The 21259-nt window shown below is 38.2% G+C and overlaps 3 protein-coding genes across 3 annotated transcripts in view; all 3 read right to left on the bottom strand.

Moving 5' to 3' along the window:
* LOC105448039 overlaps window positions 1-653 on the bottom strand; it is a 2517-nt gene extending 1864 nt beyond the window's left edge. Inside the window, exon 1 of the mRNA XM_011686400.1 lies at window positions 7-653. Within this exon, the coding sequence (XP_011684702.1) occupies window positions 7-653 (647 nt within the window). The remainder of the gene's footprint in view (window positions 1-6) is intronic.
* A 5232-nt stretch (window positions 654-5885) lies between these two features.
* LOC105448038 (odorant receptor 4-like) lies at window positions 5886-20924 on the bottom strand. Its single transcript, XM_011686399.1, has 9 exons — window positions 20128-20924; window positions 19510-19609; window positions 19216-19326; window positions 18970-19125; window positions 18868-18903; window positions 17199-17915; window positions 16493-16603; window positions 16145-16300; window positions 5886-5950 (listed from the first exon to the last, which is right to left on the bottom strand). Exons 1-9 carry the CDS (start codon window positions 20922-20924, stop codon window positions 5897-5899), a joined length of 2238 nt encoding a protein of 745 aa, XP_011684701.1. The 3' UTR covers window positions 5886-5896.
* Window positions 12921-15013, bottom strand: LOC105447847. Its single transcript, XM_011686081.1, has 5 exons — window positions 14210-15013; window positions 13759-13858; window positions 13487-13597; window positions 13198-13353; window positions 12921-12974 (listed from the first exon to the last, which is right to left on the bottom strand). Exons 1-5 carry the CDS (start codon window positions 14944-14946, stop codon window positions 12921-12923), a joined length of 1158 nt encoding a protein of 385 aa, XP_011684383.1. The 5' UTR covers window positions 14947-15013.
* Window positions 20925-21259: the final 335 nt, after the last annotated feature.

Below are 21259 nucleotides of genomic sequence, written 5' to 3'. Positions count from 1 at the left end.
CTGCACGCGCCGGCGGTGATGGAGTGCACTATGAAGTCCGACAGGGCTTGGAGGCAGAAAAAGATTTCGTTGATGGGACTGCGTCGCACGTCGCCCAGCATGCTGGCGACGGGATACGCCAGCGGGCGATACGTCAGATTTCCGTCGTCCTCCGTGACCTTGCCGTTGCTGAGCGGCAGCACGACACAATAGAACGCGAGACCGCCGTACATGAACACCGTGCAGATTATCACGAGACGTTGGCCGAATTTCGCGTTTCTGATCATGATCGTCCGATCGTCGTAATGCCGAGTGTTCATCCAGTCGTTGGCGATGTGCTCGATGCCGCTGCGGATGTCGTTCTCGCGGAAGATCAACGCGAAGTACTTCACGGCGGCCATCAGGTTAAAGTTTAGCGGCGCCGTGAGTTTCAGGATGCCGTATGCGTCGTCTACCTCGAGCACCAGATAGATCGCGGACGGTACGAAGACGAAAGCGATCAGACTGGTGCAAATGACGTTCACCAGCTTGTACGCGTATCGCTCGACGTGTGACATCTCGTCCGATTTCGGCCAGGCGCCGAACGGCTTCAATATCCAACTAATCAGCTGGATGCTGAGCCGCACGTCTTTCTTGTAATCGTAAACGACCGCGACGGGATCCACCGTCTCCATGGATAGATGGTTTTGTGCGGCAGTTGAAGCGGCGAGAGCTCGATGGTTATTGACAGGATTTTACGAGAGCACGAGCGCGGAAAGTCAAATGCGACTGCGCTACTCCACGGAACTTCCTTTCTCGGAAAGGGGAGATCAGGCGGCAGTGGACGAAGGGTAAACTTTATAAACGTATAATTTTCAATTTCCGTGAGGGGGAATCAAGATTTCCTCATGTGACGCTGCACCTGTCTGTTTCTGAATTATGCACGAAAGGATTTGCATTCTTCGCGGTGATTTTTTTTTTCCGCAATTTATCGGGGCGGGATCGCAAGCCTTTCTTTTTTGCGTAAGATACGTGTGTTATATTACGTGTGCACGAATATGGTTTTATTCTCGTGTGAGTTATACAATATTTATACACGAGTCATTTGGAAATACAAGTATTATTATTTATTACTGTATATTACTATACATATTGTATATTATTATAATATATATAATATCAACATGATATATATCTTTAAATGGACAAGAAAATATCTTTTGTTTTACCTTATAATTTTTCCCAAATTAGAGAAATTATTTTTTAGGTTTTAAACGTCCATCGTTTTATAGGATTCCGGGGTGTTAAGGATTGGTTAAATGTCGGTTTAATATAATTTATAAGTTCAGAAATTAAAATGAGTAATTATGCGTTTATTTTATTGTGCGACCGTTTAGTTAGCTCTCTCTCTCTCTCTCTCTCTCTCTAACGACTCCTCGTTTTCCTGACCTTTTTGCGATCGGTTGCGCGAAGTTCCCAAACAACGAAAGTTCCGTTATTGGGCTTTCGAGAACATAATTAAATTTTAATAATAATAACGCTTTTTTTCACTCGGAATACTTATCGATAAAGGCAAATAAGTCAGGGATTTCCGCGTTAACTGTTTGTTTTTGTATGTTGGTATGTATGTATCTATGTGCGTGTATGCATGTCTTTTTCGCAGACTTGATTATTCTTGCTTTTACTTTTTCCTAATATCTTAGCATGGATTGTGCGATGCAATCGTCACAATACCTCTTTGCCAGTGTTTAACACGATACAATAAAATATTCGCGATCGCTAAATAAGTTAATTATAAATCAAATAAATATATTAAAATAAAATAAGATAAATAAATAAATAAAAATAAAATACAGTATACTGAAGTCTATCTTTAAAGGTGGAGTCGTGAGTTAAATGATTTAAAATGATAAAATAAAATAAAATAAATTACAAAAGATTTAAAAGTATGCATTATAAATTTAAAATTAAAATTTTCGATTGATTTTCATTTGTAGGCGGTCCGGGAATCGAACTCTTCTACCGGACTAATTGTAAGTCATCTTTGGCTTTGTCTGAGAAGACTTCGTGTTTCCAACGCACGGCAAAAATTTTCATCAGTTCGGCGAACGACAAAGTACGGCCCATCATAGGGCGGTTGTAACAGCCTTCCATGGCCCATCGCGGATAAATACTCGATCGGCCGTCGTCTTTAAACACAAATGACCTTCGTTTTCCGTGCCGTGTTCTCTCGATCGGGTGCATGTCGTCGAACCGTCGGCGCAAATTCCTGGCATTGTCCGTGTTTTCGGTCGATTGCCGGCTCAGGAAACTGCCCCGGAATTCGCAGCGTCTCTCCATAAACCATCTCGGTTGCAGTTGCTTGGAGATATTTTCCTTCCAGGCTGAACAGATATCTAATAGCATTGTAGGCAGCACCTCGGTCTGACGGCTACTTTCGTGACACTTTAGCGCCGCTTTCAGCTGGTGATGGAACTTTTTCACCATTCCGTTCGCCTGCGGATGATATGCCATTATTCTGAGCCGCTGCGTCCCCATCAGCTCGTTCAGTCGACGGAAAAGGTGCGACTCAAATTGCCGACCCTGATCCGTCGTAATTCAGAGGGGTGCCCCGAATCGGCAAATCCATCCCTCGTAGAAGGTTCTGTATGACAGTCTCTGTCGCTTTCTGGTTTTTCATCAGAAATGTCTCCGACCAACGTATAAAACGATCCACACACGTGAGACAGTATCGTCTCCTTTCCAAGACCGGCATCACGATGATAGTCAGGTGGACGTGCTCGGATCTCTTGGACGGCGTACCGAACGCTTTTCTCGACGCTGCCACATGCCGAGAAATTTTTATTGTCTGGCACGGCACGCACGCACGGACTCGGTTGCGGCAGTCCACGCGTATCGACGGCCAGGCGAAACGTTACGCCACGAGCTTGCTCGTCGATTTCACCCCCGGGTAAGCCAGGTTAGTGAACCAAATTGAAGGCACCCCGCCAAAAGGGCCTTGTCACGAATGACCGTGTATGCATGCCTTCGCAGGTTAGATTATTTTTGCTTTTACTCTTTCTTAATATCTTAACATGGGTTAAGATTAAGGTAAGAGTTGCAATAGCCACAATTTTATAATAAAATGTTATAGAATTACATTCATTTAGATGAAATTTGTGAAATAATATTATGAAGATACTTTCTGAAAATCTCATATTTTATTTCGTTGCTTTATGATTGAAACATCAATTGTTTATTAATGATCAAGTCTAAAAAGCATGTATTTAATGATATTATTCGGATATTGTTCGATAACATACGTGTATGAAATTGTACTACGTAATAAATAATACAATATTATTTATTTCGATTCTGTTTTATTTAATGAATCACTAAAATTTAATAATTTAATATGTGCAAAATTGAGTTTACTGCTGTCATGATACATAAAAGATTTAATATTATTTAATAACTACTTTAAATTTTAATCTGAATATTTCGCATTGCACAATTCTACATCATATAATAATGTATGCATAGATATTTTTAGAGGAAAATTTACGAAAAATGTATTATACTCTTTTTTTTAGCACATATTTTAATAAATATTAGTCCATCTTTTATTTATTGAAATCGCATTTATTTCTTTCTTTCTTCTCGAAATATATCAGACAATTAATTGGCATTTATTTGCAATCAACAGTCGTATTAATTTCTACACTTCAAGCAAATTTCAAGCGAATGTAATTAAGGCACGCAGCATGTTCAAGTAAGCGATGGATGACTTAATCCTATTGGTTTTAGGAATGATATATAAGTCATATTTCTCGACAGATATGATAAATATCAACATTGGCTTACTCACCGAAAGTACTGAGGGATAATTCGAAGAGATTTCCGGCGGTTAGTTTGATCGATATATTGGACATGACGATCATCAATACGAGGGCGAGGCCATTTCTTCTTGATAGACGATGCCAATCGATCATATACGATACCTTGCTGATCTTCTTGCACTGTTCAAAGATTATTTTTCTTACTTTCTTTCCACAATACATACAACACTTACACAACTAAGAATTATTTTTTGAAATAAAATCGGAATTTTATAAGTTCCATTGTAATCAAAATTTATAATCTTGTTATTATAAAAATATAGCGTCAAGATGTACTTTATCATAAAATTTGCCGTTACACACTGTTAAATCTATTGTGTCAAATTGAACCTTATTTAAGTCGCCATTGCTTCTACTTAATAAATAGTTATTTTTAATTAAAACAATATAGTTACTTTTAAATAAAACAATAGAATTTAATCCAAATTTTGGTTAAATTTGAACTGTTTTAACTTCATTGTTTTAGTAAAAAATAACTATTTATTAAGTAGGAGCAGTGGCGACTTAAATAAGGTTCAATTAACACTATAGATTTAACAGTGCATTAGTCGCAGGTGCAGACAAATGATTCGAGCTGTGAGGACTTTATCTTTTCGGCAACAAGTTCGCCGATATAACAAAATATAAAAATATTGGACGTAAGAGATATAAGCAGAACGTTGTACGTTATATGACTTATAGTTTCTTTACTTTCTCATTTTTGGAACGTAAAAATTCCTATATTTGAGGACGTATTGTATGCTCCATTTGTATATTGTATACGTCGATCATTCGACACTGCGAACATTGCTTCGAAATAGCGCTATTGTTTCGAATTGTTTCGCGATGCGCTTTGCGTGATATGTACTTTTTTATGGCATGCATGCCGTGAGAGCATAATATCCGAGAAAACACATGTTTAACGTACATATCCTGCAATTCCCACGACAGATATTTCACGCAATACTTTGTCCGATATAAAACCGCAAGTGTAACGTGCTTTTAAGTTTTTAAAAATCTTATTTAAAAAATATAATATTTATGACTGACAAATAAGTAACAGTAAAAAGAATAATTATACATTTCTCTGATATTATACTTAGAATCTAGAAAATAAAGAATTGGATATAAATTTATAATATGAAATAAATGTAAATGTATTATTATACATAACAATAATTTTCAGTAAAATTTTATTCAACATATATTTTGCAATAATCTGAGAAATAAATTAATTTAGTCTTCCTGAATTAAATATTTAATAAACAGACATTTAATTGTCTTCAGAATACACTTTCAGATTCATCAAGCAAAATCCACCAGTTATCGCGAAACATTTTTGAATATTTATATAATAAGAATATTACAAATCACTTACAACATTAGATTGAAGATTTAAAAAAGCAATTCTGTGGGGATTTTTTAAATCTCGTTTATTTCCGATTTTTTCAGATTCGATCACATACCGTTGCGCACCGTATATTCAATGCTGCTCTCGTAGTTGGAATTCCGTAGTCGTCTGTTCGATAATGGCATATAATACATATGAAAAGAGAGAAAAACCGATTCTCTGGTCTCTTCACTTGTTGCGAAGCGGTCGCGCCATCGTTACTGATGAATGAAAGTACGACGAAAGCTGTTTACATTATGCACGCTTTCGTGTCTTTATCACCGCGGTAGTTCTGTCACAGCAATTAAAAGTATGAAAGTTTGCGTGAGCACAATTTTTTGCCGATACAAGATAATTACAGGGTAGAATCGATTCACACTGGACAGTCTTTAGCAAAAGTACGACGTCTGTCTTGTGGCAGGTCATAGCTCAAAGCGAATTATTAATAAAGTCAATGATTAAGTCTTGCAATACATTAATCTTAAAAATAATTTTGATGAGCGCATTGCCAAGACATATTTTAAAGAAAAATATACAAAAATTGTTTCTTTCAGCAATATATTTTAATAAATACGACAAATTTCTATTTAATAAAATTACATTCACTTTTTTTTCTCAATACGTATCAAATAACTATTTGACAATTATTATTTAATGATTGATTTAATAATTTTTACACGTCGGACAAGTTTCATGTAGTTAATGTACGTAGCATGTTTAAGTAAGCAACCGATGTCTTAACCACCTATCAATTAGATGAATGTGTAAGTCGTGCTATACTTGAAAACAGATTACTATATAGTCTATATACATTGACATTGCGTTACTCACGTCGCAGAAAGTACTAAGAGACAATTCAAAGAAATTTCCGGCACTAAGTTTGATTGATGTTTGATTGGACGCAGCAATTATTAAGATGAGATCGAGGCCTTTTCTTCCTGATAAGCGATGCCAATCGATCATGTATGATATCTCGCCAATCTTCTTACACTATAAAATTACTTTTCTTAGTCTTCATACGAAATATAACTATGTTTATACCTAAAAATAATTTCTTAAAATAAATTATAAATTTGATAAATATTATTATTATATACAACTCCGTTCATTATAAAAATATATATTAGGGAATCATGTATTAGGGAAGGCTGGAGTTGATCGTCACAATTTTTGAATAATAGTATTCGGAAGAGATTGAATGTAAGAGGTTTTTAAAAATTATATACGTTATAATGCACTTAGATATTTAAAAAATATTAGTCTTGAATATATTATTGTACAAATAAGTTATTAAATTTTAAATAAAGCTGCCAAAATGTGACAATTAATCCCGTACTAGTAACATATTTTATAATAAAATGTACAAAAAATATAGTTCTTATTTTAATGTCGGCCCTATATTGTAAGAAATAACAGTAATCACATCAGTATTGATGTAAGTAAAATAATTATTTTAATCATAAAATACGTAACTTGTTTTTGTATCATAGTTTTGACGAAAAATGGAAAAACATGTCTATATAAAATATTATATTTATAAAATCGAAAAAAACTTTCATCGTAACAATTCCCAACAAATTCCAACTCATTCTGATCAGTTTACTGCCACACTTTCTTCGTTTTTGATAAGAAAGATTGTATCCATAAGTTTTGCTACAATAATGATTAACTAACTACAGCAAAAATGATATAAGACATGTCATTTTCTATGTTTGCAGGAAAATCGCGATTAGTTAAGATCAAAAATATTCACATTTCAAAATTTTCTTAAAAGTTGTAATATGCGCGATACTTTTGACGCAAACCATTTTACACAACAAATTAATATTCTCAGCAATCTCCAGTAAAAAGCAGAGAATGTCCTGTCATATTACTAATCGAGTTATAAGCTTTCTACAAAATTTACTTGTGAAGCTTGGCATTAAATGTATCAGAGGTGCAGAAGAATAATTTAAATTTAGGACTTTAGAACTTTACCTTTTCGGCAACAAGCTCGCCGATGTAACATAATATAAAAATATTGAACGTAAGAGATGTATATAAAACAACATACGTTACATAACTTGTCATCTCTTTATTCTCCCATTCCTGAAACGTAAAGGTTCTTATATTTAAGATTATTGATATTGTACCTGTTAACCGCGAACAGCACTCTGACATTGCTTTGAAATATTAATGCGTTTTTTACGTGGTACGAACTTTTTGTTATACGATATGCATACCACGATAACATAGTATCCAAGAAAACACATGCTTAATGTACATCCTACAATTTCCACCATAGATATTTCGCGTAATATTTTGTCCGTCAGCGATATAAAACTGGAAGGTAACAGGCACGTTATCGCGTAGAAAATAATTTAAAGTAACGATTGAATATTCAAAATATTTAAAAGTACGATTTCGCATGAAATGTCCCTAAATAGAAAGGAAATAAATTATAAAAAGGAGAAAATAATTAGAAATAAATTGAAGCGCCATATAGGGGCGTATGTTAAATGCAAGTGACACTGACGATGGTGCACATCGTAAACTGACTTACTGTAAGATTCGAACGTGCTGCTGCACGATTATCGTTAATCTGTCGTCCACGTTACCACATAAATCCTCCCGCCCGTCCACCAGATGCTCGATCCACTGTGTTAAGACCTCCAGACGGCCGTAAGCGTGCATCGCGAAGACGGCGGCTAAACTGCACGCACCGGTAGTGATGGAGTGCACTATGAAGCCCGACAGGGCTTGCAGGCAGAAGAAGATTTCGCTGACGGGACTGCGTCGCGCGTCGACTAGCATGCTGGCGACGGGATACATCAGCGGGCGATACGTCAAATTTCCGCCATTCTCCGTGACCTTGCCGTTGCTGAGCGGCAGCGCGAGATAATAGAACGTGGCACCGCCGTACATGAAGACCGCGCAGAGCGTCACGAGACGTCGGCCGAACTTCGCGTTTCTGATCATGATCGTCCGATCGTCGTAATGCCGAGTGTTCATCCAGTCGCTCGCGATGTGCTCGATTCCGCTGCGGATGTCGTTCTCGCGGAAGATCAACGAAGAGTACTTCACGACGGCCATCAGGCAGAAATTCAGCGGCCCGGTGAGCTTCAGGATGTTGTATGCGTCGTCCATCTCGAGCACCAGGTAGATCGCGGAGGGTACGAAAAGGAAGCCGATCAGACTGGTGCAAATGACGTTCACCAGCTTGTACGCGTATCGCTCGACATGCGACACCCCGGCCGATTTCGGCCAGGCGCCGATCGGCTTCAGTATCCAACGGTTCAGCTGGATGCTGAGCCGCACGTCTTTCTTGTGATCGTAAACGACCGCGACGGGATCTACCTTCTCCATGGGTAGTTGGTTTTGTGCGGCAGTTGAAGCGGCGAGAGCTCGACGGTTATTGACAGGATTGTACGAGAGCACGAGCGCGGAAAGTCAAATGCGACTGCGCTATTCCGCGAGACTTCCTTTCTCGGAAAGGGGCGATCAGACGGCAGTGGACGAAGGGTAAACTTTATAGACGTATAATTTTCAATTTCCGTGAGGTGGAATCAAGATTTCCTCATGTGACGCTGCACCTGTCTGTTTCTAAATTATGCACGGAAGGATTTGCATTCTTCGCAGAGATTTTTTTTTCCGCAATTGATCGGGACGGGATCGCAAGCCTTTCTTTTTTGCGTAAGGTACTATATTGTATTACGCGTGCACGAATATGATTTTACTCACTTGTGAGTTTTACAGAGTGTCCCGAAATTCGCAAATCAAAATAGCAAGAAAGTATTCGAAAAATTAAGTAAAAAAGTTATTTATAAATTTTTAATTTAAGCAGTAGTTTTTGAGATATAAGAGTTCAAATTTAGCCAATTATAGATTACGATTAAACGGAAACATGTCCGTGAGCGTATCAATAGTGTTAGTGGTCTCGCACTTCACGCAGGTATTAATCTATAATTTGTTAAATTTAAACCCTTATATCCCAAAAACTATTGCCTAAAATACAAATTTACATATAACTTGTTTACTTAATTTTTCAGAGACTTTCTTGCTATGATATTTTGATTCGTGAATTTCGGGACACCTTGTATAAAGCTTATACATGAGTCATTTGGAAATACAAATATCATAATGTGTAAGTATTACTAGAAATCTTATGTATTTTACTATGTTTTACTATACAATTATATACGTACTACTTATGTAATATATTTTTAAATTATCAAAAAAATATTTTGTGTTTTATCTTATAATTTTTTCCAAATTAGAAAAATTATTTTATAATAAAATAGAACTGCATTCGTTTAGATGAAATTTGTAAAATATTATTATGAAGATACTTTCTGAAAATCTTGTATAGTATTTTATCTCATTGTTTTATGATTGAAACATCAATTATTAACGTATCAAGTATAAGAAGCATGTATTTAATGATACTGTCCAGATATTGTCTGATAATACATGTTTGAAATTGTACTAGGTAATAAATAATGCAATAATATGTACTTCAATGGTACAACATTATATGTTTCGTTTCTATTTTATTCAATAAAATTTGACAAGTTAACATGTGCGAAATTTACTGCTGCTATATTCATAAAAGATTTAATGCTGTTTAATAACTACTATAAATTTGCAATTTTAATTTGAATATTTCGCATTGCACAATTCTATATCATATAATAATGTGTGCAGAGATATTTTAGAGGAAAATATGCGAAAAATATATTATACTCTCTTTTTTAGCAAATATTTTAATAAACATTAGTCCATCTTTTATTTATTAAAATCGCATTCATTTCTTTCTTTCTTCTTGAAATGTGTATCAGATAATTAATTGGCATTTATTTGCAATTGTAGTAGTCGTATTAATTTCTACAATTTAAGCAAATTTTATGTAGTTAAAGTACGCAGCATGTTCAAATAAGCGACGGATGACTTTTTTCTCAATACGTATGGAATAACTATTTGACAATTATTTAACGATCGTTTTAATAATTTGTACACTTTGGACGAGTTTCATGTAGTTAATGTACGTAGCATGTTTAAGTAGGCAACCGATGACTTAACCACCTATCGGTTTTACGAATAATATATAAGTCATACTTCTCGACAGATATGGTAGACATTAACATTGGTTTACTCACGTCACCGAAAGTACTGAGGGATAATTCGAAGAGATTTCCAGCGGTTAGTTTGATCGACGTATTGGACATGGCGATCATCAATACGAGGGCGAGGCCCTTTCTTCCTGATAGACGATGCCAGTCGATCATATACGATACCTCGCCGATCTTCTTGCACTGTTTACAGATTATTTTTCTTATTTTCTTTCCACAACATATACAACATTTACACAACTAAGAGTTACTTTCTGAAATAAATTCTGAATTTTATAAGTTCCATTGTCATTAAAATTTAGAATGCTTCTGTTATTATAAAAAATATGTATATTGTGAAGATGTACTTCATAAAGCTTGCCGTAGTAAATTTATCGCAGGTGCAGACAAACGATTCGAGCTGTAAGGACTTTACCTTTTCGGCAACAAGTTCGCCGATATAACAAAATATAAAAATATTGAACGTAAGAGATATAAGCAGAACGGTATACGTTATATAACTTGTAGTCTCTTTACTCTCCCATTCCTGGAACGTAAAGATTCCTATATTCGAGGACATATTGTATGCTCCATTGTATATTGTACACGTCGATCATTCGACACTCCGAACATTGCTTCGAAATAGCGATGCGCTTTGCGTGGTACGTACTTTTTGTACGATATGCATACCGTGAGAGTATAATATCCGAGAAAACACATGTTTAACGTACATCCTACAATTTCCACGACAGATATTTCACGCAATACTTTGTCCGTTAGCGATAAAAAACTGCAAGTGTTAACGTGTATGTTATCGCATAGAATATATATTCGCAGGAGAGACACGATTTTATTACGTAAACAATTAAGAAAAATGAATCGGAGCGCTTTACATACATAGGTACAAAGAGCGCTAATTCATTTCATCTTTGCTTGAGAATTTCAAGAAGCACCGACGATTCACGTCCGAGAGCTGCTTACCGTAAGATTCGTATGTGCTGCTGCACGATCATCGCCAATCTCTCGTCCACGTTATCACATAAATCCTCCCGGCCGTCCACCAGATGCTCGATCCATTGCACCAGGACCTCCAGGCGGCCGTAGGCGTGCATTGCAAACACGGCGGCCAAGCTGCACGCGCCGGCGGTGATGGAGTGCGCGATGAAGCCGGACAGGCACTGCAGCCAAAAGAGGATCTCGCTGACGGGACTGCGTCGCGCGTCGACAATCACCCTGGCCACTGGATACTGGAGCGGCCGATACGTCAGATTGCTGTCGGCCTCCGTAATCGTGCCCTTGCTGAAGGGCACGGCGAGATAGTAGAACGCGGCGCCGCCGTACAAGAAGAACGCGCAGATCGACACGAGGCGCCGACCGAACTTCGCGTTCCTGATCATGATGCTCCGATCGCCGTAGTGCCGAGTGTTCAGCCAGTCGTTCTCGATGTGCCGGATACCGCTGCGGATGTCATCCTCGCGGTAGATAAGCGAGGAATATTTAACGACGGCCATCAGGCAAAAACTCAGCGGCCCGGAGAGCTTCAGGATGTGATACGTGTCGTCCATTTCGAGCGCCATGTAGACGGCAGAGGGTACAAAGAGAAAACCGATCAGACTCGTGCAGATTACGTTCACCAGCCCGTACGCGTATCTCTCGACGCGTGAAATTTCGGTTAATTTCGGCCAGACACCGAGCGGCTGGAGTATCCAGCGGTTCAGCTGAACGCTCAGCTGCAAGTCTTTCTCATGATTGTAGACAGGACTTGCTCTCTCCATTACGGTTTCCAGCATCGTTGAAATGGCGAGAGCTCGACGGTTGCTGACAATGCAATGAGAGGATTGTACGAGAGTTCGAGCGAGGAAAGTCAAACGTGTCGCGTCTGCGCCGTTCCGCGCGACTTTCCTTCTTGGAAAAGGGCGATCATGCGATCGGTAGAACACGAAGGGTAAACTTTACAGACGCGTTTCTCGATTTCCGTGAGAGGGATCAAGGGTTCCTCATGTGGTGCTGCACCTGTCCGTGCGTGAATTATATATAAACGGAAAGATTTACATTCTTCACCAGGACATTTTTTTCCGTAATTTATCGAGGCGGATTGCAAATATTCTTTCTTGCATGAGGTATTCGATGTTACGCGTGAATGAATATGATTTAGTATACATACATATTATATCTGGTACTTATACACGCGAATCGTGTGGGAATAAAAATTATGTATAATAGGTTAATGTATAATAAGGTCGTTTAATTTTACGATATATTTTCTAGATTGAAAAAATTATTTTATGATAGAATAGAATTGTATTCTAACATTATTTGAACGAAATTTTTAAAATATATTTTTATAAAGACATATCGGGAAGTATTTTACTATCTTGTGTCTTTGTTTATTGAAGCATCAGTTGTTTATTAATATATAAAATAATAAAAATGCACGTATCTAATGATACCATCCTGCAGATATCAAATCTAATTTATATAGTATTATAAATGAAATGCAATATTACGTACTTTGACTGTTTTACTCGGGGAGTAATTATCAAGTTGAATAAACATACTCAAAGTTTACTGCTGTTTCGTGCGAGATTTAATGTTAGATGAGTACTACTATAATTCAATCGTACTTTCTCAAGTGGTAAATGTTCGTAGCATGTTCAAATAAGCGAGAGATGATTTGATAACCTATTATTTTTAAGATAATTGCGTTGTTATAATTTCTTAATTTTAAATCGAAGATATATCTATTGTATTTTGATCGTAAAATGCAGCAAATTTGTTATTTCATTACATGTTTTTTTAAATGAAAAATTAAACTCTCAAGTTTTAAAGAATATCAATATAAAATGTAAAATTATCTCTGAAAATTCTTTTTTTTACAATATTTACACGTGAATACAATACTTACGTCACCGAAGCTGCTGATGGACAATTCGATTATATTTCCAGCAGTGAGCCTGGTGGTCGCATTGGACATACAGATTATTAAGATAACAGCAAGGCTCTTTTTCTCCGGAAGTCGGTACCAGTCGATCATGTACGAGCTCTCACGTACTTTTATGGTCTGTCATAAGATTTCTGCTATAGATGACGATTATCACGAAAATTGTTTTAAATTATTCGTCGCTATTACGTATCGTCGTTCATAGAAAACTTGTATATTAACGATGTTCTGAAAAAAAAAAAAACGGGTGTACCTGTTCCGCTACTAGTTCGCCTATGTAACAAAATATGAATATGTTGAACGTAAGCGAAATGAGGAGTATCAAGTATGTTAAGCCGCTTACGGGTTGCTTGAAATCCCATTCCTACAATGTACAATATTTATAGTTGAATAAGTAACGTCAGAAGGGAATAATTTTTTGATGTATTATTAATTGATATTGATAAAATAAACGAAAATTTATGAAAATTAATGATAAAATTACGAACTTTTTACATTAAAAGATTCTATATTGAGGATATGTACCATCATGCAATAATATCCGAGAAAACATATATTTAATGTACATCCCACGACTTCCACCAGAGATATCTCGTGTAATAATTCCTCAGTTAGCGATATGAAACTAAAAATGCATGGGACAAATCACATTTTTTTTTTGTAAAATTTACATGATAAATTTTATTCTATATATTTTTTAAATTTAAAAATTAAATTGAAAGAAGTTCGAATAAAGGAGGCTAAGAATAAACATTCAAATAATATACAAAAGAAAAAAGGCTTATTAGTCTTTCTATTGTATATTATTTGAATATTTTTTTACGCAAAAAGGTGCGCTTGCTAATTATTTAAATATTTCTGTCGAGTATATTCTATTTATGCATAGCATTGGCTTATAACTTAATTTCTGTCGTGTAATCGTAACTTATGGACAAACAGTGCACACACAACGTTTCACGTCCGAAGTCATACTTACTTCAAGATACGAACGTGTAATTGTATTATATTAGCCAGTCTCTCATCCGTGGTGTCATTAACGCCCTCTCGACCGTCAACTAGATGATTTATCCACGATATGAGCACCTGCAATTGTCCGCAGGCATGCATCGCGAGGATGGCCGCCAGGCCGCACGCGGCCACCGTGATGTTGTGGGCGATAAAGCCGCCGAGCAGCTGGACGAAATACAGGATCTCGTTGGCGGGGCTGCGACGGGCGTCGACGATCACGTTGGGTATCGGGAACACCAGTCTGCGATAAGTGAGATTGCCGTCCTCATCGACGGTCTTGCCGCGAGCCAGCGGTATCGCCACCCAGTAGAACAGGACGCCGCCGTACATGAAGACGCTGCAGGCGACCACCAGCCGGCGGCCGAAGTTCGCGTTCTCCTGCATGATCCTCCTCTCGTCCGTGTACCTCACGTTTCTCCAGTCACCCTCGATGTAGTCGACGCATTTGCGTATGTCGCCCTCGCGTAGAAGCAGGGCGCTGTACTTCATCACCGCCATGAAGAAGAAGGTGAGAGCGCTGCCGAGCTTCAGTTGATTGTAGAAGTCCTTGATCTCCAGGACGATGAACATGCTGCTGGGGATCAGGAGGAAGGCCAGCAGCATGTAGCAGATCGCGTTCAGCGCCCGAATCGCCAGCGTCTCGAGCCGGGAAAGTTCCAGCGGCCACGTACCGACCAGCTTCATGATCCAGACGTTCAGTTGCATGCTGGCTCGAAGATCATTCTTGTAATTCTGATTGTACCCAGGCCCAGGCTCGTTACGGGCGTCGGAATAAAGGGGTGGATTGTCCATTGTCGCGGTACGAGCGATTGATATGTACTGACGGTCGCGAGGCTCCGAGCTTCGTCCTCGCTGTGATTTGCGCTTGCGCCAACATTGTAGATTCGCGATGGAAGAGAGAGAAAAAAAAAGAGATTTTACGCGGAAATTTTCTAAGCGAGCAGCGGAGAAAACTTTGCGCGATTATCTGAAAAGAGTACACGTGGTACGCTCCGAGAGCCGTTCCGTTTCCTGAAAGGTGCATTTTATAATAGCTACCGTGTTGACAGACACTCACGCGGGAGACGACGTGATGTTATATTTGGATTGGGGGGGGATCCCGTTTTAGAAAATCGTGAAGAAAGAAAAAAACGTTATGCGCAGACTGGATGAACTCGCGGTTTGGTCTTCGCAACGTGGAAGAAAAAATATACCTCTCGTAGAGAAAGAGTGAACTCTGTGCTTTGAAGTAGTTCGCAACACGTACTGTAAAAGATAATGTTTAAATATTATTCTGTGCAGCATTACATATACACACACATACGCGAAAAGTGTACATTTTATTAATAATTTTATTTTATTTTTTTGATATATAAATATAAAATTAAAACTAAAGTTATATTTTATACCTAAGTAAAAAGCTATGAGATTTCGGGGTGATAAAAATCTGGAGATTAAAAACGAAATTGAAACTGCATGAATACTATTTAAGGTTTCGAATTACAAATACTTGTTCTGCATGTATGCAATGTGACAAGTTCTTTTGTATATGATGTAATATTCACTGAATTACAAAGTGACTGTCCGCAGCAAGTTTAAATATGCCATCGCGGTTCTAATAACCTAAAAGTTAAATAAAAGTTATTTACACAAAATATTTATACTGATATATAAAAAATGTGTATGTGCGTTTATCAAGAAAAATCAATTATCAGAACGACATATTTCAATCAATAAAATAATTCTTCAGTTATATTATATTTATTAATAAAATAATTCTAAAGTTATATATTTAAACATATAGTCCTTATCATAATTCATATCAAATAATATTCAGAAGATACATTCAAATATGTGATATTTATCATAGAAACTTTCCTCTGTCATTATAGTGCGGGCAAAATATACAGATAAAATTGCTTACGGCGCCGAAGCTGTTGAATGAAAGATCGATCACTTTACCCGCCGTGAGCTTCGTAGGATATCTGGCCATGGCGATTACTAAGATAAGATAACGAGTTTCTTTACTAGGCAAGCAATACCAATCGATCGTGCAGCAAGTTGTGTTTACTTTACTCCCCTGTTATGGCAAAGTGCAACAAGTACATGCGTATTAGCATCTTGTCATTAAAAGTTTTACAATTTCTTCTAAGTATATAATGCTTGTTACTTTTTCATTTTACGATATTTTATATTTTCATGTTCACTCTTTTCTAATTTTAATTAATAATAATTTTTATACTTGCATATTTCTATTATCTACGTACTTTACCTGACTATTTAAAACTTCCCCAATGTAACATAATATAAAAATATTGAAGGTAAAGGATACGAGCATTATGCCATACGTTGTAGAGGATAGTGCATCATTTCGTTCCCATCCCTAAAATTTATTTTATTCAAAATGTATTATTATGTACTCGAAAAATTCATAAAACGACATACGAAAGATCTGCATGTCGTATTAAAAATAGATAAATATCAATAAAAAATAAAAAATTAATAAAGTATTAATAAATGCAAATGCATCTCTGTTGCGTACCGTTATTACGTAATATCCTAGGAGACACAGTATTAAAGTGCTTCCAATAAATTCGATAAAACACATTTCTCCTACGACGTCTTGTATCTGATGTAAAAATCTAGAATTTGATATTAGAATATATATATTATTGTTAATCTCTCATATTATATGTTAAGAACTTTTTTTAAAATTGACATAATATTTGATAAAATCTTTTTAACTGTATAAAACTGATAATCCAAGAGAAATGAAAATTTACCCAGAGTTTTTCTGAATTTAATATTCAATAAATAGACACTTAGTTGAACAATCAAAACGCATCACAAGCGAAATTAAATACATAATATTTCAATATAAAATTTGCATATTTCGAGACAAATTGCAAACTTAAAAAGAAATTTAGAATTAATGGGAAATACGTAACAATTGCAGCTACTTACTCACGTATCCTCACGTGATGCATTACGATCGCCGCCAATCTTCGAGCGACGGCGCGATCTTTCGACTGGTCCTCGTTCGTCAAATTCTCCAGCCAGGCGGCCAACACCTCGAGCTGCCCGCACGCGTGCATGGTGAACAACGCGGTGATCCCGCAGACGCTGGTCGTCACGGTGTATATGATGATGCCGGTGAACAAGTTCATCGAGAACACGATCTCGTAAGCGGGGCTCTGCTGCGGATCGAAGAAGACGTAGTAGTTGCCCTGCACCAGCGGTCTGATCGTCACGTTCCCGATCACGATCTTGCGGCGGAAGATCGGCTGGATCAGGCGATAAGTGAAACCGCTGAGAAACAGGAACAGCGTGGTGCAGATGAGGATGAAACGCCCGCTCCTGGCCTTGTCCAGCATTATCCTGCGATCCTTCGCGTCCCGTACGTTCCACCAGTCCTCCTGCAGGTGCTTCATGCACTTCCTGATCCGATCCTCCCGTAATATCAGCGCGCAGTACATGGCCGGCACCATGCTGTAGAACATGAGCGCGCCGAACATCCTGATCCGGCTCTTGAACGTGTCCAGGATCAGGAACATGTACAGCGCCCACGGTATCACATTGAAGGACAGCATGAAGCAGCACGCGGTCCTGAGGAGTCCCCTCAGAAATCTCGTCAGTCTCCCCGGTTTCTCCAGGCTCGGCCACACGCCGATCAGTCCCAGGATCAGCCTGTGCACCTGCACGGTGTACTTAATGTCGTTCTCGTAATTGGAATTCCGTAAATCCGTCCGTTCGATCATGATGTATGCGTGCGTATGGACGGGGTGGAAAACCAGATTCTCCCTCTCTCGCTTGTTTGCGAAGCGGTCGCGCGATCGCAACTGACAGACGAAAGTACGACGAAACCCGCCGGTTTTGCATTATGCACGCCCCCGCGTCTGCGTGATTCACCGCCTCCGTCACCGCGGTACAGCTCTGTCGCGGCGGTAGTTAAAAAGTTCGATTGCGAAGGGTCGCGTGCGCGCAATTTTTTTGCGCCGGCAGGAGATAATTACAGGAATAGGATCGATTCACACGAGTGACGACCTTTAGTAAAAAGTACAACGCGTCTGCCTTGCGTCAGGTCATAGGTCGTAGATCGTGAGTTGTATGAACCAAGTTGTGTGAACCAACAGAACTACGGGAATTGTTAATTTAAATCAACGAAGTTGCAGTACCTGATCTTAAAAATTTTTAGAAAGTTGCGCATATTTTTTTGTCGACGGGAGATAATTATAGAATAGGATCAATTCAGAGACCTCTCTAGCAAAAATTATAAGCGTCTACCTGGTGTTGTAGACTGTGGATTATTACTTATTATTGAACCAACAGAACCAACTACACGTATTATTAATTAAATCAACGATTAACGTACCTAATTTGAAGTGCAACCCAATTGCAGTACCAAATCTTAAAAATTAGAAATCTTAAGTAAACGTAAAATATGTCGGAAAGCTGCTGTTTAGCTTTCCTTGATTTCTTACGACACGTTTTATTATTAGTAAAAAGAAAAAATTAGAGAGAGGGTTAAAATAAAAAGTACCGGGTGTTCATTTTGTTCGTTCGTTTCAAAGGTAGCATTAATTACAGTTAATATTGGAGTACTGCATTGTTACAATAGCTATTTTATAAAAATTATGTGAATTTTATAAGCATATTGAAGTACGCCATCGATGTTTTAACAATCTATAAAATAACGGAACACAACATTTTACTGCTTGTAAATGAAATGAGACAAGCTTCTATACTCACGTTAAGGAATGTAGGTAGGGACATTTCTATCATTCTGCCTGCCGAGATTTTCGCCGGAATATTGGAAACTGCTATTACCAGGATTAAAGAACGGGCCCTTTTGCACTGAAGACGATACCATCTTGTCGTGGACGTCATTAATCCAACCTTGGTGCTCTGCCATAATTAATTAAGTGTATATTTTATGATGAATGGAATCGTTGCGGTGCCTAATTTTCACAGCAAGTAGGTATCAACACTTGCTACCTGATCTGTCAACCGTTGACCCACGTAACAATTAGTAAAAATAGAAAAGGTGAAAGATGTAAGCATCACAGACATAGTTAACATGGCAGTTGAATCATTATTCTGCCATTCCTGTAAGATTAAACAATTGCATTACACGAAGCTTACGAAACAATAATTTATTTTTTTTTTTTTTTTTTGAATTTTTAATTTGATTTAAACATCTTCACAGTTTTAATTTTCAGAATTAATTGGACTATCAAATTATTACACGTGGATAAGAAAAGCCTTGCGGAAAGTATTCGTCGTTATTACCATAATAATGTAGTACCCCGAAAGACATAAGAGTATACTAGAGCCCATTATTTCCACTAACCATACATATCGCATAGTTTCCTCTACTTGTACCAGGAAACTGTAAGCAAATGATTTAGCTATTAAATGATTGTAATCTTTACCTAGTCTCGTGTTCACGGCATTATATATTGTAATATATTATTTAATAAAATGTTGATACAAATAAAGTAATAATAGTCTAACGTCCGTCTTACATAATAATTATAATAACTATGATTTATTAATGTTTCATATTTCGTAATTATTCTCTCTAAACCTGAATCAGTGCATAGTCACTGATGGTTATCAATGGTTATTCATTGAATGCATCAGTGCCAAGTATTTCACTGGTAATCAGTGAAATTATAGTTAATATTAATAGTTTCATTATTTTTATTTTTAAAATTATTTTTAATATAATAGTTTAATTATAGATTATGAGTGAAATTATAGTTAGATTATACTATTATAGGTACTGACTCTGATTTTTCAGTACTTTTCCACTGATTCAGATTTAGAGAGTTCGCTTGACAAAATTAATAAGGCGTCTCGTTTATATAAGACTCTTCCCCTTCTCGCGCATTTTTGTCGACTCACCCTTTCACTTTTATCTGATGCCGTACGATATCAGCCAGCAACATCGCGACAGCGCGGTCGTTGGGATTCGGCATGTCGTTGAGACACTGCAGCTTGCCCATTATAATTCTCAGTTGTCCGCAAACGTGCATGATGAAGAACGCGGCGAGGCCGGCCGCGCCGACTCTCACCGAGTACGTGATCAGGCCCGCGAAGAACTGCAGGGTGAAGACGATCTCGTACGCCGGCGAGACCTGGCCGTCGAACTTGATGAAGTAGCTCGGGCACGCGAGCGCTCGCACCGTCACGTTCATCGGCGTGAGCATCTTGCCCTTCGAGAGCGGCACGAGGGTGCGATAGGACAGACCGCCGACGTACATGAAGACGGCGGAGAAGATCGCGAACTTCCGACCTACCCTGGCAGTGGACAGCATCGCCTGGCGATCGGTCTCCTTGACCGTGTTGTTCCAGTCCTGCCGCGCCTGATCCAGGCACGACTGAATCTCCCTCGCGTGGCTTATGAGCAGGAAATACTTCAAGCAACCCATCCAGCAGTTCAGCAGCGGCGCGAGCAGCCTGACCCTACGCTTGAATTCGTGCTCCTTCAGAAACACCCGCAGGAGGCCCGGCACGATGATGAACGCGAACAGAAAGTAGCAAATGACGTTTTGCAGGCGGGTCGCGAGTCTTTCCACATTGGAAGCGTAACTTGGGATCGGCCACGCGCCGATCGCTCGCAGGATCAAGCGAGTCACTTGTACGGCGTAATTGAAATCGGCGTTGTCGCGTCTGATGCTCGTCTTCGATGAGCCCTTCATGATTAGCTTCATGTAACACTTTTCCTTCTTTTCTCTGAGTTCAAATTTAACACGATTGAATTGCACAATTGAATACTCGAGCGCAGATTTTTGCGTTTCTACACCGTCTCTTCTCAGACACTGAGAATTTCCGTTAATTTTTTAAGTAACGTTTCGGTGTTTCGGGTTTTTACAGGCGACAGCTGGTTAGGCGGGACTATAGGTTCGAGCATAACTGGACAGATGTATGTACGTGTTGATAGATGGTCTGTCTCTCTTTCTGCGGTAAGAGCAGAGTGTGCAGCGCGCTTGCGTGCACAAAACGTCTGCGCATAATGACGGGGTTTTACGCGAAA

The sequence above is a fragment of the Wasmannia auropunctata genome, unplaced genomic scaffold (genome assembly GCF_000956235.1).
Source record: "Wasmannia auropunctata unplaced genomic scaffold, wasmannia.A_1.0 LD336090.1, whole genome shotgun sequence".
Classification (NCBI taxonomy): Eukaryota; Metazoa; Arthropoda; class Insecta; order Hymenoptera; family Formicidae; genus Wasmannia; species Wasmannia auropunctata.
This window is presented reverse-complemented; position numbering and strand designations above follow the sequence as displayed.